The sequence below is a fragment of the Gymnodraco acuticeps genome, unplaced genomic scaffold, assembly GCF_902827175.1.
Source record: "Gymnodraco acuticeps unplaced genomic scaffold, fGymAcu1.1, whole genome shotgun sequence".
NCBI lineage: Eukaryota > Metazoa > Chordata > Actinopteri > Perciformes > Bathydraconidae > Gymnodraco > Gymnodraco acuticeps.
In genome coordinates, this window is record NW_022990298.1 from 109,764 (window position 1) to 125,097 (window position 15,334).

General features: G+C 42.8%; 1 protein-coding gene across 2 annotated transcripts; it reads right to left on the reverse strand.

The window, feature by feature from the left end:
- Positions 1-2,963: 2,963 nt before the first annotated feature.
- Positions 2,964-9,789, reverse strand: LOC117550222. 2 transcript variants are annotated; one of them, XM_034222594.1, is made up of 5 exons: positions 9,680-9,789; positions 4,697-5,551; positions 4,440-4,614; positions 3,880-4,345; positions 2,964-3,769 (listed from the first exon to the last, which is right to left on the reverse strand). In XM_034222594.1, exons 2-5 carry the CDS (start codon positions 4,725-4,727, stop codon positions 3,362-3,364), a joined length of 1,080 nt encoding a protein of 359 aa, XP_034078485.1. In that variant the 5' UTR covers positions 4,728-5,551; positions 9,680-9,789; the 3' UTR covers positions 2,964-3,361. The 2 variants fall into 2 exon arrangements, with proteins under 2 accessions (XP_034078485.1, XP_034078484.1); XM_034222593.1 differs by lacking the exon at positions 9,680-9,789 and having other exon boundaries at positions 4,697-8,168.
- Between the last annotated feature and the right edge of the window lie 5,545 nt (positions 9,790-15,334).

Sequence of the window (15,334 nt, forward strand, 5' to 3'; positions counted from 1 at the left end):
ACGCGCCGCCTATGGGGGATGTGCTATAGGCAAGGCAAGGCAAGGCAAGTTTATTTATATAGCACTTTTCAACACAAGGCAATTCAAAGTGCTTTACAAAAAATGAAAGAGATTAAGAAAATGGCATTTAAAATCAGTCATTAAAAAGAAAAGCTAATAAAATAAACATTAAAAGAAAAAATACATGGATAAAAGTTACAGTGCTGTCAATTAAACATTAAAAGAAAAAAGTAAATGGATAAAAGTTACAGTGCAGTCTAAGATATGAATAGTTCAATTAAAAGCAGCGACAAAAAGAAAAGTCTTCAGCCTGGATTTAAAAGTAGTCAGAGTTGTAGCGGACCTGCAGGTTTCTGGGAGTTTGTTCCAGATATTTGGAGCATAATAACTGAACGCTGCTTCTCCATGTTTAGTTCTGACTCTGGGGACAGAAAGCTGACCAGTCCCTGAAGACCTGAGAGATCTGGATGGTTCATAATTTAGCAGGAGGTCAGAAATGTATTTTGGGCCTAAACCATTCAGTGCTTTATAAACCAGCAGCAGTATTTTGAAATCTATTCTTTGACACACAGGAAGCCAGTGTAAAGACTTCAGAACTGGAGTGATGTGATCCACTTTCTTAGTGTTAGTGAGGACTCGAGCAGCAGCGTTCTGAATTAGCTGCAGCTTCCTAATAGATTTTTTAGTGAGACCTGTGAAGACACCATTGCAGTAGTCGAGTCTACTGAAGATAAAAGCATGGACAAGTTTTTCCAAATCCTGCTGTGACATTAGTCTTTTAATCCTAGATATATTCTTTAGGTGATAGTAGGCTGATTTAGTAACAGTTTTAATGTGACTGTTGAAACTCAGGTCAGAGTCCATGACTACACCTAGATTTCTGGCTTTATCTGTTGTTTTGAACATTGCACACTGAAGCTCAGCGCTAACTTTTATACGTTCTGCCTTGGCTCCAAAAACCATTACCTCAGTTTTATCTTTGTTTAATTGGAGAAAGTTCTGACACATCCAGTCATTGATTTGTTCAATGCACTTACTCAGTGTTTGAATTGGAGCATAGTCTCCTGGTGAAATTGTTACGTAAATTTGTGTGTCATCTGCATAGCTATGGTAACTTATTTTGTTGTTCTTCATTATCTGAGCCAGTGGTAGCATGTAGATGTTAAAGAGAAGAGGCCCCAAGATGGAGCCTTGAGGAACCCCACATGTCATATTTGTCAACTCAGATGTGTATTTACCTATAGAAACAAAGTTGTTTCTGTCCTTTAAGTAGGATTCAAACCAATTCAGAACTGTTTCCGAAAGTCCCACCCAGTTCTCCAGTCGGTCTAGTAATATGCTGTGGTCAACAGTGTCAAACGCAGCACTGAGATCTAATAATAGTGACTTATCCGACCGGCCCACTTCGGTACCGGCCCATCGGGATTCGTCCCGATGGCCAGTCCGCCACTGCACCCAGCCCACGTAAACTGTCAACGGGGGGAGCCTCGCTGCGGGGAAACGGTGGACCTAGTGTCCCGATCGGAGTGGGAATAATAATAATAACAATCTGTGCATTTTATCCATTAATTTCCCCAACATTGTGGTGAAAAAACACACGTTTAATCCATGTTGGTGTACGACAACTACAAAAAGCATCGGTTTGTTTTCTCATCAGGAAATGCAGACCGGCTCAAACAAACGATTTGTAATCATCATTCTCACGATCATTTAATCCATCATATGTTCGCCGAATTGACATGAAAGCACTAATAAATGTAGTTTCATCCACTTGAGTTTACAACTACAAAAATAATCGATTTGTTTTTATATCACATCCTACGGGAGGCAATTCAGTAGCTCTCACTACCGATTTGTAATCCTAATGTAATCATCATCTTCACCACGATCATTTATGTTTATGTTCGCCGAATTGACATGAAAGCACTGACAAAGATGAATATACTGTAGTCAACTTCATTAAAACGTTATTAACGTGCCTAAACTCAGTAATTCATGACAACACACTTTGTCCGTGTTTGGCTCTCTCGCCGCACAGTGAAGCGTTCCCGCATTGACGTCACTTCCGGCTTCCCCCAAAACTTCAAAATGAGTCGAAGGAATTTCCCCGCGAAGTTCGAAATTATTGATATTTAACGGAACGGTATCGCTTTTTCTTTTTTAAACTGACGGTTCGAGATTACTAGTAGCCCAATATTTCATTGCACAACAGTTGTTGGGATGCTGTCACAGGCTCTTTAAGCTTCCTACAGAGGACACGTGACTACCAGACATTCAGACACTTCTAGGTGACCAGGGGCATGCTTGTATGGAAGTCATTCATTTTGGGTTTTTGTCAGAGGATGTGTGCTTAAGTTTGGGTCCCTGTCCATGTCCATGTCCCGGTGCGCATGGAGGTGCGAGCACTTTGTGCACTGTGGAGGTTGTTCTCATGGCCCTGGTAACACAAAGGGTGTGGATTGTGCGGTGCTCAACCGCCCGCCCGCTAGCATCAATATTCGGCCTTCTTCACAGCACCACCTGCCCTGCTGGAGGGTCACACTTTAACTTTTTTTTACCCTCCTCTGCCTTACACATCTTCCAACACTTGAGCACTCCTCACTCGGACTAAACCCCTCCATGCACACCACCAGAACCTCATGCCCCTGGGGATATTAAAGGGGGGGGAACACCCAGATTTTCAGCATAGAGATGTCCGCACCCATTTCTCTCCCCTCTCATGCTGCTCACTATTGCCACTTGTTCCACTCCCATCATCCGGTACCAACTCATCATTATCCACTCCCATCATCCGGTACCAACTCATCATTATCCACTCCCATCATCCGGTACCAACTCATCATTATCCACTCCCATCATCCGGTACCAACTCAACTGTGGTGTAATATTAGAATAACATTCAGCAATATATACTAAAATGTGTGTTCAGTTGTTGGTGGGTTTTTAAAAAAGAGGACAAAGTAACTAATTTTAACAAACTTTATTCACAGAAATATATATATATACATTGACATTGTCACTTTATAACAGTATAGCATTGTTCACTCATCCAGCACGAGGGGACTGATTTGAACAACGCATTGCATATTTGCAAGTTGGTCACTGGCTTGTGCATTGGTAACAATGTCTGTATCGGGTGAAGTTGGTGCAGTGTCTGGCACCCTCTCTTCACCCATGTCTGAGGGACTGTGTTCGGCCATTGACTGTTCCCTCTTCGCCGCTCTCCAAGCGTTGAACTTTAAGTAGAAGTGTTCGTCTGACATCTCTGACGAAGCATTGGGGGAGTCTTGGTAGGGAATGGGGATATGCTCCTCTCCCAAATTGTCTTCACTCCCCCCTTCTTCATTGTCTGATGGTTCTTCTAATGCTGCTGCCGCTGCTTGCAGTGACTTTGAAGAGCAGCCGTATGTCCGCAGCCTCCTTCAAAGAAGGATTCTTGGCATAAAATGTGTCCGCAGTTGCAGTGAATGTGACACATAAAATCACTCACTCTTTGGCGGTTGCCTGGATCCTGAAACCTCTTCGCATTATCTGCGTGGAAGTCGGTGAAGTTAATGGGACCTTTTAGTCCCACATCAGCCCATGCCAACCTCAGGAAGGTGGCAAGGTTCCTCAACGGGTTATTCCCCGCTGTGTATAGGAAGTAGCGGTTCTGGGTGCCGGTCAGCGTCTCCTTTATATCCAGCCACCTCTTCATCCATCCAAACTCTTCTATGGTGAGGTACAGCTGCGCTTCCCCGAACGCGCTGGCCGTCTTGTGGTTGCTTACCTGTTATGACAGAGGTAGAGAGCGTCAATACAAGTATCAATCATGCACAACATGTTTATCACTGCCAGAATAAACACATTTATTTTATTTATTTTTTAAATAGCACTCACTTGGATGAGGTAGCCAAAGGCAGTGCCAGTTGTCTCCGCCTTTCGGACCTGGGCGTTGGTCATGTTCGAGTAGACCCCCGGACGGTGGCCATAGATGCAGCTCCAATGGAGGGTCAGGTACCCATAGAGCAACAGCCGGGTTGCGGTAGTCGGATTGCTGGCCATCACGTCCAGGAGCTGAGGGATGAGAGTATTGGCCGCAGTCAAACATGCGATGATGTCTTTATGGCTCGGCAGACCTTCCATCTTGTCCCGCTTCACCTGCATCTGGTGGATAACCACCTTCTTCCTCAGGGACTTCAGGATGGCACCAAGTTCCCGTGTTATTAAGGTCATGTCATTTTGGTTGAGCCTGCTCCCCTTGCATGGTGTGGCTGACATGTATTTGACAAAGTGTGCTATATTTTGTATATAGAAGTCAGAGGTCGTGACCTGTAGGCTCGACTTTATCAGGCTCCGGGACCAGCTGTTGGCAAAGGGAAACGCATCAGTACATTGCGTCAATGTGGAGAACACACACAATGATGCTGACATCATGGACAGTAATTGATGTTACTCACCCACGTATCCTCTTCAAATCTCTCATAAAGAGCCAGTCAGACAGGCGCTTGAAACCGTGTGCCATGAAGGTTAGGAACGATTTCACTCGGCTTATCTTGGAGACTGCGTTTTCTTGGAGCCTGACTGTAGGGTCGATGCACTCATAATGCTCCCGGTAGCCTTGCAGATACTCCTCTGTGAAACATAACACAGTACTTTAATGACAACACATTGTGTGTTACAGAAACTGCATTTGTGACATATTCAACACACTTACCCATGATGCGTGGGAATGTTATGTCCCGCATTATATTCCCCCTGCTGCTGAACCAGGGGGAATTTATGGGAGGGGAGGTTGACGAGGCCTCGGTATCTCAGGATGCAGGTTCTGAGGAGCTGGATGTCTGTGCCTGAGAGGTATTTCTGCAGGAGGCAATGGGGGACTTGCTGCAGGAGGGAATGGGGGACTTGCTGCAGGAGGGACCTTTGGACTTGGACTGCCTCTTTTTCGTTGACTCTGTCCGGGGTCGTTTCTTTAGATACACCCGCTCTTGTTCCTCCCCATCCTCTTCATCGGACCCATGCATGTCCTTGGCCCTCTGTTCCCTCCTATGTCGCTTATGTTTTATCCTCTGCTGCAGCTTGCAGCGCAGGGATTTCACCTCAGCAGCTGTGTCCCTCTGAGCCCTCATTGTGTTTGCCTCCATCCTCCATTCCTTACAGTCTGGGTTGTCACATTCAATCACTGGGGACAAGGGTGGAGGTTGTGACAGGACCTCATCATCCACAGTGTCCACATCCCAAGAGGAAATAATTCCTACTGTGGGGTTTGTCAATCGGAGTTCACGAAGCTCCTGTTTTGCCACTTTTATTTTTACTTTATTAACAACCACATATATTTCCTCCCGGGACAGCTCAAAGTGGTCTCTGTCCAAGTGGCGGTCCAGCCTTGTCCCGATGTACTCACATCCTGCAATAATGCAGCGATGGAGCCTAATGTTTGTTCGTCCTTTGGCCATCAACAGAATAATTCTTCTTTCATCTGCATTACGCACATTATGATTCCTCTGCAGGTGCTTGCTCAGGGCGCGGTAGGAACTCTTACAGATCGGACATTCGCTCGCCATTCTATCTGTATGGATGAAACATATTGTTTGTTTAATCCATTGAATAGATATAGTTGATGTATATCGCGTTGGTGGGGGGCTCCACCTTCATTCCAACAAAGGACCACTGGTCTCAATTCATAGTACCCAGTGATCAGAGTCAACCACGGTTTAATATATAGCGTGGAGGTGGGGGGCTCCACCTTCATTCCAACAAAGGACCACTGGTCTCAATTCATAGTACCTGGTGATCAGAGTCACACCACGTGCACGAGGCATAGCATTTCGGTACCGGGAAGTGTCCCCAGTAGAATGCATAGAACCGGGGGGGACAAAGAAGGAAACGTGAAAAGACTCAAGAAAATAGCACTCAGCGAACTGGAGAGACCCCATGTCAAATCTCTCCAGTTTACAGCAATCATCGTGCGAAAGGTGTCCCATTTAGGCACTCGTTAATCGGGCAGAGAACACTGTCATTTCTCGGCCGTTTCCTCCGGAGCATTGTGCCAATGTGTGTGTGGATAAACGGGCCATCTGTGGACACTCGGTACAGGGAAGTGTACCAGGTAAAAGGAATTAATAGAACCAGTGACAGAGAAGGAAACCTGAAAAGACTCAAGAAAATGGCACTCAGCTAACTGGAGAGACCCCATGTCAAATCTCTCCAGTTTACAGGTGTCCCATTTAGGCACTCGTTAGGCGGGCAGAGATCCCTGTCATCTCTCGGTCCTATCCTCCAGGCAAGGCGGGGGCCAAAACTGGGTGAAATTGACCAAAATGTTAAAATAAATAAAATAATTCATCCATGGAAAGATGCATGAAAGTAAAAAATAGTATCTGAAAATAGTGCATCATAATGTGGGTAGAGTCCCCTGACAACTCTCCTTACATTCCTCCAGAGTCAGGAAAAGTACAAGTTAACTTTTGGGAGAACCAGAGAAAAGGGGTGAAAATGGAGAAATTGTATCCCAAAATGGTGCATCATAATGCAGGTAGAGTCCCCTGACATCATAATGAAGGTAGAGTCCGCTCAAACTCTCCTTGCATTCCTCCAGAGGCAGAAAAAGTATGTTAACTTTTTTGGAGAACCATGAAACTGGGCCAAATGTATCCGAAAATAGTGCATCATAATGCAGGTAGAGTCCCCTCAAACTCCCCTTACATTCCTCCAGAGGCCAGTTCAAAAACTTAAAGTTTGGTAAGAACCATGATCCTCCAGGCAACAATTGTATCCGAGCCAAAGTGATCATGGAGCGGACACATTCCTCCATGATGTGAAACAGCCGGTTTTTTTCTGAGTGCTCTCAAAAACCGGGTTTCCGATTTCGTGCAGATGGTAGCTTCAAAAACATGAATGAATTTTTTTGATGGAGGAGGGGAGGTCTCGATTTCCCATTCCGTTGTAAAATGCAACGGGGGAGTGCAAAAGTGTCCGGGGCTTCAGCCTGAAGCGCCGAAGACTTGAGCTTTTTGGAGCCCCTCCTCCGTTGGCACTCAGTCGTTTTTTCGAGAATTTTTAAAACTTCATTTTTGATTATTTTAAGATATAATTGACTGTTTTCTTTATTTATTTTTGCTTTCCACTGGTGGGGGCTCATGCCAGGCCGCCTATTAGCTCCCAAATTCGGCCTGGAAACTCCAGGAATTGTGGGCTAAACAGGTTTTTTGTCACACTTCCAGGAGACAGACCGCGAAAACCACCTCTCTGTGGCCCTTCACAGAGCCCCAAAGGACGGACTAAGCAGCTCCAGAATGTCTCCCTAACATGCGCACTTCCATAACATCGCACACCGTGAGACCCCGGGCCCCCGGACTTATGCACTCCCCCATGGACTAAACCCAGATGTTCACACCCTACAGAACATCATGCCCCTGGAAACCCTTTGCGGTGATCTACCCTCCGCCCATCAGCATCCATATTCGTCATATTTCGTCTTTCCACATGTGGGTGCGCCTGGCAAAGATGTGTACCCAAACTCAAGCACTCTCACTAAACACATAAGGACATCTGGGTAAGACCTTAGTGCCCTAGAGTGCCCCTGGTACGCCATGTCGTTAAGTGAGCTCAGTAATGTACTGCACAACATCACATGGGTAAAATGAGCTCTGTGTTGCCCTGCAATATCACATTTGGTGTATTTCCAAAAAGCTGTGAAAATACACCTATATCCGTCATGTCCTGTAAAATAGCATTTTTTATTTATTTCCATCATTCAGGCAAATAAACATATCTTTGTCCGCTCTAGGAGCTTCAAAGTGCAGACTCCTGAGCTCCGTCATGTCCTGTAAAATATTATTCTTCCGACCGCCAAGCACCGGCACGTGGACCCGGGGAGGAGGCCCTCCGATGGCGGGTCACATTTGCTGCATAGAGCATGCACAAAAGCGCGAGTCCACACTCTATTAAAGGTAGGGTGGGTACGAATGGAGAAACCAGCTCGAGTGCGCTAGAATTTGAAAATACACAACCGGAAATAATCTGCCCGTTCCTTCAGAATTCTTTACAGAGCCCCTCCTCCAACACACACGAACGCGCACGTGACCAATGAGGGCACGAGATAAGTTTGTGCACAGATGGCAGGCTGACAGGCAGGTAGGCCATCCAGTTATTTTAGCCGGGCCGGCTCAGATAATTGGTCGTGCTTTTTACAGTAGGTACTACGGCTTCCACAGATGACATTTTTGTATGTATTTATTAGTGGTGCACGATAATTATCGGTCCGATATTAGGAATTATGACGTCATCCCGATAAACCCGATAAAAGTATTAATAGCCCCGATAATACACAATATATTTTTTGGGTAAAAAAAAAGAAAAAATACTGCGGTGTGGGTGGATTGGGATGAGGGGTGCTTGTTTTTCACTTGGCTCCTCCCGTTTTGCCAGTACTGTAGTATTAGTGGTTTAGGAAGAGGGGAGTTTTTCACAAATCCAGCGCTCCCTAACTCATGCCTGGCTGTGGCGTAAATGGTGTGCGGCCGTGAAGCCAGGACAGTAAACATGTCGGTAGTATGGGACTATTTCAAAGTTTCAGAGTTAGATAGTTCGCTTGCTATTTGTATTAACAAATGCAGAAGTTCCACGAGGAGGGAAAAAGGCAACGAGCTATAATACTTCTAACCTGATTAGTCACCTGAAACATCACCATCGCTACGATGGTGTGTTAAAAGCGTACGAAGATGCCTGCGCTGCTAAACTAGCGGTGAATCCAAAGCCAGCTGCAAAGGCACCGGGGCTTTTACCTATCGACGAGGCTTTTGAAAAAGGCACTTTATTTGGGAAAATAAATATGATCACTTTGAAGAGTCAAAACTGTTCTTGGCTTTGTTTTGTTCATAGTAGTAATGCTCATGTCATTTGCTCACTACTACTCTTTTTTTTACCACCAGGTGTGCAAAAACTACAGGTACATTTAATATATATATTATATTATATTATTATTAGTTATCGGTCTTGAGAAACAGGAAGTTATCGGTATCAGTTTAAAAAAAACAATATCGTGCATCCCTAGTATTTATTGTCAAAGCATTTAATGTATTCATTGCCATCGGGATGTTAAGAGCATTCCATGGAATAAAAGTGTATCTGAAGTGAATTACCTACCCCACCTTTAAGATGTAAAATATGATTTTACCAACAATGTGGAAATTACATTCATTGAAGTAGGCTATCAAGGCATTGCTAATTCCTGGCTACATATTACACAGATTCTGCGTAATAATGCCCTGCCCCTGCATCTTCTATTTCAATCTTTTTAGCAGATTTAGCGTTTTTAGTGAGAAAGAATTCCGAGATACTTTTGTGTGCCATGTCAGTTACTCGTCACTTGTGTTGTGAGTCACGTTAAAAGTATCCGACTAAAAAAACATATATATTTGTGTTCTTCCCTTAAGCTAAATAATGTATTATATAGTTTAAAATTATCATTTGAATAATAATATAAAATATATCTCAGGCACAATGAAATGTAATCAAAAATATATATCAAACATTTTAATTTGCAGGCAGAGGAGCTCCGCCTGCCTGACGCTAGGGGGTGCTGCAGCGCCCTCAGCACCCCCCTTCCAGCGCCCCTGGTCTAAAGTGTTATTAATGTGATAATAAAGTGTTATTGAAGAGTTTAAAGTGTTAATGAAGGGTAAAGGGAACAGACCTGCTCTGTGTATCCGAAGCTGAGGCTGTAAAACAGCGTCCAGTAGTTTCTGGAGTCTCTTGTTCTCCTCTTTGGAAAGAAACAGCTCCTCCTCGAGCTCTGCTATTGTTTGTTCAAACAGAGCAAATATCTCTTCAGAAGCAGCAGTGAGTCGCTGCTTCTTCAACGACAGCAGCATTTGGACTTTACTCATGTTTCCTAGATCACCTTTCCCTGCAGACTCCGTTAAACACACCGTTTCTCTCTCCGTCAAACTCTCAATCTGACTAGTGTTGCTAACGTGTTTCCAGCTAGCATGCTAAGCTAGCTCCTATAGTCCGAGGTAAACGCTCCAGAAAAAAGAGCACAGAGTCCATTCAGAGGTTTATCCAGACACACGGATGATGGATCAGTAGAGCTGGAGCTCACACACACTTTCTCAGGAACACAAGAGAGAACCGTAGCGACGAGACGCCGCATGCAGGGCTCGAGTTCTTCTTCTTTTCTTTAATGGCGAATCGCTTCCACTTGGAGCATATATCGCCACCTACTGTTGAGTTATTAAATGTTCATATTAAATCCTTGTCCTCAGACCAGTGCTTTTGAGGAATTTGAAGATCAGCTTGTTTGCTTCATTTCTTGATTTACTTTCGTATATTGTCTTGAAATCCATGTGTTTGACGTTGAGTTGTTCCAGTGCAGTTTTCAGAATGAATCTTTGTCTGTTATAATCCGTGCAGCTAAAAAATACATGATGTATTGTCTCTGGTTGTTGGCAACCATCACAATTGCCATTTAGATGTTTTCCAATCAGATGCAGTGATGAGTTTAATCCAGTGTCCCAATTGTATCCTGCTGTTAATGCTCTGTTCTCTTCTACTACTCCCCCAAGTGCTTCCCGTTCCCACCTCCCTTTGTATCTGGTATAAATGTCTTCCTTTGGTGTTACTGTCCCATAGTTTTTGCCATTGTTGCTTGATAACCACTTTTGTAACAGATTTGACTTCTGCTCTACTGATAGGTACCATCATATCAATCTGGGTTGCTTTCAAACCACATTTTGCCAGTTGATCCACTATCTCATTCCCTCTAATACCCACATGCGCTGGAACCCACACAAATTGAACAACAATTCCCAGATGAACTAACCTAAACATGATGTGTAAAATGTCATGTAAAATATCCTGATGACATTCTGAAAAGAAGCTATTAATACTCTCCAGAGCTGCACTGGAGTCAGAGCAAATGACCACTCGCATTGGCTGTATTTCCTCTACCCACTGTAGTGCTAGAGAGATAGCCATCATCTCTACTGTGTATACTGCGATGTGATCACTCGTACGCTTAAAATAAATAAAATAAAAATAATTTATAAAAATAAAGTGCCCATATTGTTCATGAAGAACAGTATTCACATAACCCTGTACATTGATTTTGTTTTTCATTGAATGTAACCGTTTCAATAGTGATACATCTACTACAGGTTGAAGTAGAAACCATGGTGGAACAGCTGATAACAGTCGGACTAATATTCCATTCTTTAACTTTGAATTCCTTACATATTTCCGAAACACAAACACAAAACTCTCTTTTTTTATGTTGTTACTTTCCCAACTTGTTTGTACAGTTTGTTTGGTAGGGTGAGTATCTTTATGGCCCTGAAGATTTGCCCAGTAATGAACAATTAACTGTTTTCTCCTCAAAGAAATTGGTATTTCTCCGACCTCTACCTGAAGTGCCGACACTGGTGTAGATTTGACTGCCCCACCGCATATCCTTAGTGCTTGTGCCTGGACTCTATCTAATTTGTGAAGAGAAGAGTATGCAGCTGAACCATACACTATTAGTCCGTATTCTATGACTGATCTAATTAAGGCTGTGTATACGTTCCTCAAAGCAGCTTTATCAGCCCCCCACGTAGTGCCTGCCAAGCACCTCATAACATTTAAAACCCTTTTACATTTATCTACTACTTTATCAATGTGCGTACTCCATGTGACTCTCTCGTCCAACCATATTCCCAGAAATGTAAAATGTCTTCACTTTCTTTAGATCTTGTCCATAAAGTTTTAACCTCCTCACCTATCCTTTTCCTCGTAAAATATAAAGTTTCAGTTTTTTCCACCGACAATCTAAACCCCCATGTCAGAGACCAGCTTTCAATTTCCGTAATGGCTTCCTGAATCTTAGCTACAATATCATTTACATTTCTGCCCCTTTTCCAAATAGCTCCATCATCTGCAAAAAGTGACTTACCAATATCAGATCCTACTTGTGTGTATATATCATTTATCATGATAGAAAACAAAAGAGGACTAATTACACTCCCCTGCGGGGTTCCATTTTCAACTTCATGCCTTCGAGAATATGAATTGCCAACTCGGACTCTGATGGCACAGCCAAACAAAAAATCCATAATCCAATTATATACATTACCTCCCAGACCCATAATGTCCAGTTTTATTAATAATCCTTCCTTCCACATCATATCGTAAGCTTTTTCCACATCAAAGAATACAGCTACAACACACTCCTTATTCGCTTGGGCTTTCCTGACTTCAGACTCCAGGCACAGGGCTCGAGTTAAGTGTGGCTGTGAGGCAATGGGAGCTGAGCTCCCACAAGGAGGGGTCTGAGCTCCCACGGATGCAGCGACATCATACATCTGATGTTGGCTAATACATTACCAACAACCATTTTTTTTGTATTGAGTCAGGCACAATGAGTTTACATGTATACAGTCAATATGTGTCCCTTTCCCCCCCTCCCCTCCCGGTCCTAGCTAGTAAAGTAAAAATAAAGTAATGTAGAAGATAATATTAAAAGAAAATGAAAATTAATAGATAAGGAAATAAAGAATAATAACAATAATGTACCCACACTCAAAGAAATGATGTGTTAGATTTACTTAATCTAGCTATGTCAACCGGTCGCACGTAACAAGGCTAAGTAAATATGAAACAGACTAGTAAACTAGTAAATCTTACCAAAGCATCTTAATTAAATGCTACGTCATAGAGTTATGTTGTATTTGCTTAACAGTTATGTTGAATTTACGTAAATTGTTGTTTTTACTTAACACAATGATGTTGTATTTACTTTAAGTTTGCACTGATTTACCTAACACAGTTAGGTTGTAATTACTTAACACAAATTAGTTCCATTTATGTTGTAGGATTGTGTTATTTGCACTTAACATCATTTAATCCAAATTGCTCTATCAATATAAGTCATTTCATTTCAAACCTTTATTCACCCAGGTGTATCCCATTGAGATCATTGATCTCTTTTTCAAGGGAGACCTGCTCAAGTAGGTTCCACAGGAAACATAAAAACATAAACAGAACAACAAAAAGGACATCTTACAGCATCATTACAGGGATTACAATTTACAATAACTATCCACATGAGCAGGTACCAACAGCTTCCGATTGAGTAGCATCCAACCGAGCTTTAAAAACATTTAGTGGCACCAGATTGCTCAGTTTCCATTTCAATTGCAGACTATTCCAAGACAGAGGAGCTGCGCATCTAAAAGCTGTCTTCCCTAAGACAGTCCTAGCAGTTGGCACATTTAATAAAACTACAGCATGCGATCTCAGGCAGTAGCCACTTACAATTCACCGTGAGATCAGGGAGCAGATATAAGATGGAAGTTTCCCTAACATGGCTTTGTATATAAAAATGTACCAGTGACTGAGCCTCCGTACAGTTAGTGAAAGCAAACCAGCCCTTGCATACAGGGTACAGTGATGGGTTAATGCTTTACAGTTTGTCACACATCTCAGTGCGCTGTGATACGCAGCATCTAACTTGACCAGGCAATGGGCAGGTGCATTCATATAGATCAGATCACCATAGTCCAGCACAGGTAAAAAGGTCACAGAGCCTTTTCCTGGCTTCAAGCGAGAAACAGGACTTGTTCCTGTAGAAGAAACCTAGCCTAACCCTCAGTGTTTTAAGCAGGTTATTGACATGACATTTAAAAGTGAGACAATCGTCAAGCCAGATACCAAGGTATTTATAACAGGTAACCACTTCAAGTTTTATTCCTTGCGTAGTTACAATATCTACAACAGGCTCTGGTGTCTTTTTAGCTTTTGAAAAGAGCATTACCTTGGTTTTCTCAATATTTAAAAGAAGCTTTAGTTCAGAGAGCTGAGTCTGAATGATGTTAAAAACTGCTTGCAATTCAACAACAGCCTCCTGAATGGAGGGACCTGCACAGTACATCACGGTATCATCCGCATATAAATGTAAGGTTGCTCCATCGACATTTTCACCTAAACTGTTGATGTAGATGGAGAATAAAAGTGGACCTAAAACATAACAGAACCTTGAGGAACACCATTAGCAATGTTTAACCACTCAGAAGACAGCCCATCAAAGTGAACACATTGGGACCTTTCAGAGAGGTAGTTCACAAACCACCCACTGCATGGCTGGATATGCCGATACTGAGTAGCCTCTGCTTTAAGATGCAATGATCGACGGTATCAAACGCTTTGGAAAGGTCAACAAATAGAGCTGCACAACTCTGCTTATTATCTAAAATACTCGTAATGTCATTTACCACTTTCATTGTGGCAGTGATGGTGCTACTGTATGTTGCTTTCTGAAGCCTGACTGATGTTTAGACAGGATGTCATTTGTACATAAAAACTCCTTTACTTGTTCACTCACTAGGCGTTCGAGCACCTTCGCCAGAACTGACAACTTAGAGATTGGCCTATAATTATTTAAAATAGTTGCCTCCCAACCTTTTAGCAAATGCAGGACATACGCTGACTTCCATACTTTTGGAATTGCATTTGAGCTGAGGGAGAGGTTAAAAAGAGTAGTGAGAGGAAGAGCAATACAATCTGCAGCTATCTTTAAAAAGAAAGGTTCTACGTTGTCCGGGCCGGCCGGTTTCTTAGGATCTAACTTGGTTAAAGCTTCACGAACAACATTAACAGTAAAAGGAGTAAAACTAAAAGGGTTTTCCAAAACACGTTTTTCAGAGTCACAGACTGTGGTGTTCACAGAAGCAGAGTTAGTGACAGAATCAAACAGAGAGCCACAGGACACAACATGCTCATTAAAGCAATTTAGCATAGTGAGCCTGTCCGATATAGAACCAGATGCTGTGGTAATGCACGGAGGTAGCTCATTACGGATATCACCGGTGGAGATCGATTTAATGGCTTTCCAACATTTTCCAGGATTATTCAGGTTCTTTTTGGTAACTGACAAATAATACTTAGACTTAGCACTTTTAATTTGCGATGTGAAGCTATTCCTTAGCTGCCTAAAGCGTAGCCATTCTACCTCTGAGCCTGATCTCCTAGCCTCTCCCAGGCCTTGTTTCTCTCGTGTAGGAGACTAGACAGTTCAGCAGAAAACCAAGGATTGTCTCGTCCCTTCACTCTAAATGTACGCTGGTACGCAAGTCATTCAAATGACTACAACTCAGTAATTTGTATTCCCCTCACTTTATTTAAAATGTTCATTTTAGACAAAGTGCAGTAGTGTAAACTTCTACCATTGCATTTAGCAAACAGCCATCTGAATTGCTACAACAATTCAACAACAAAAAAACACTTAACTCCAACCGCCCATTGGTGGTAGGTGCACATATTAGAATTGTAAAGCGCTTTGCGTAAAAAACCCACAGCTGCTGAATTTGACAGTGAG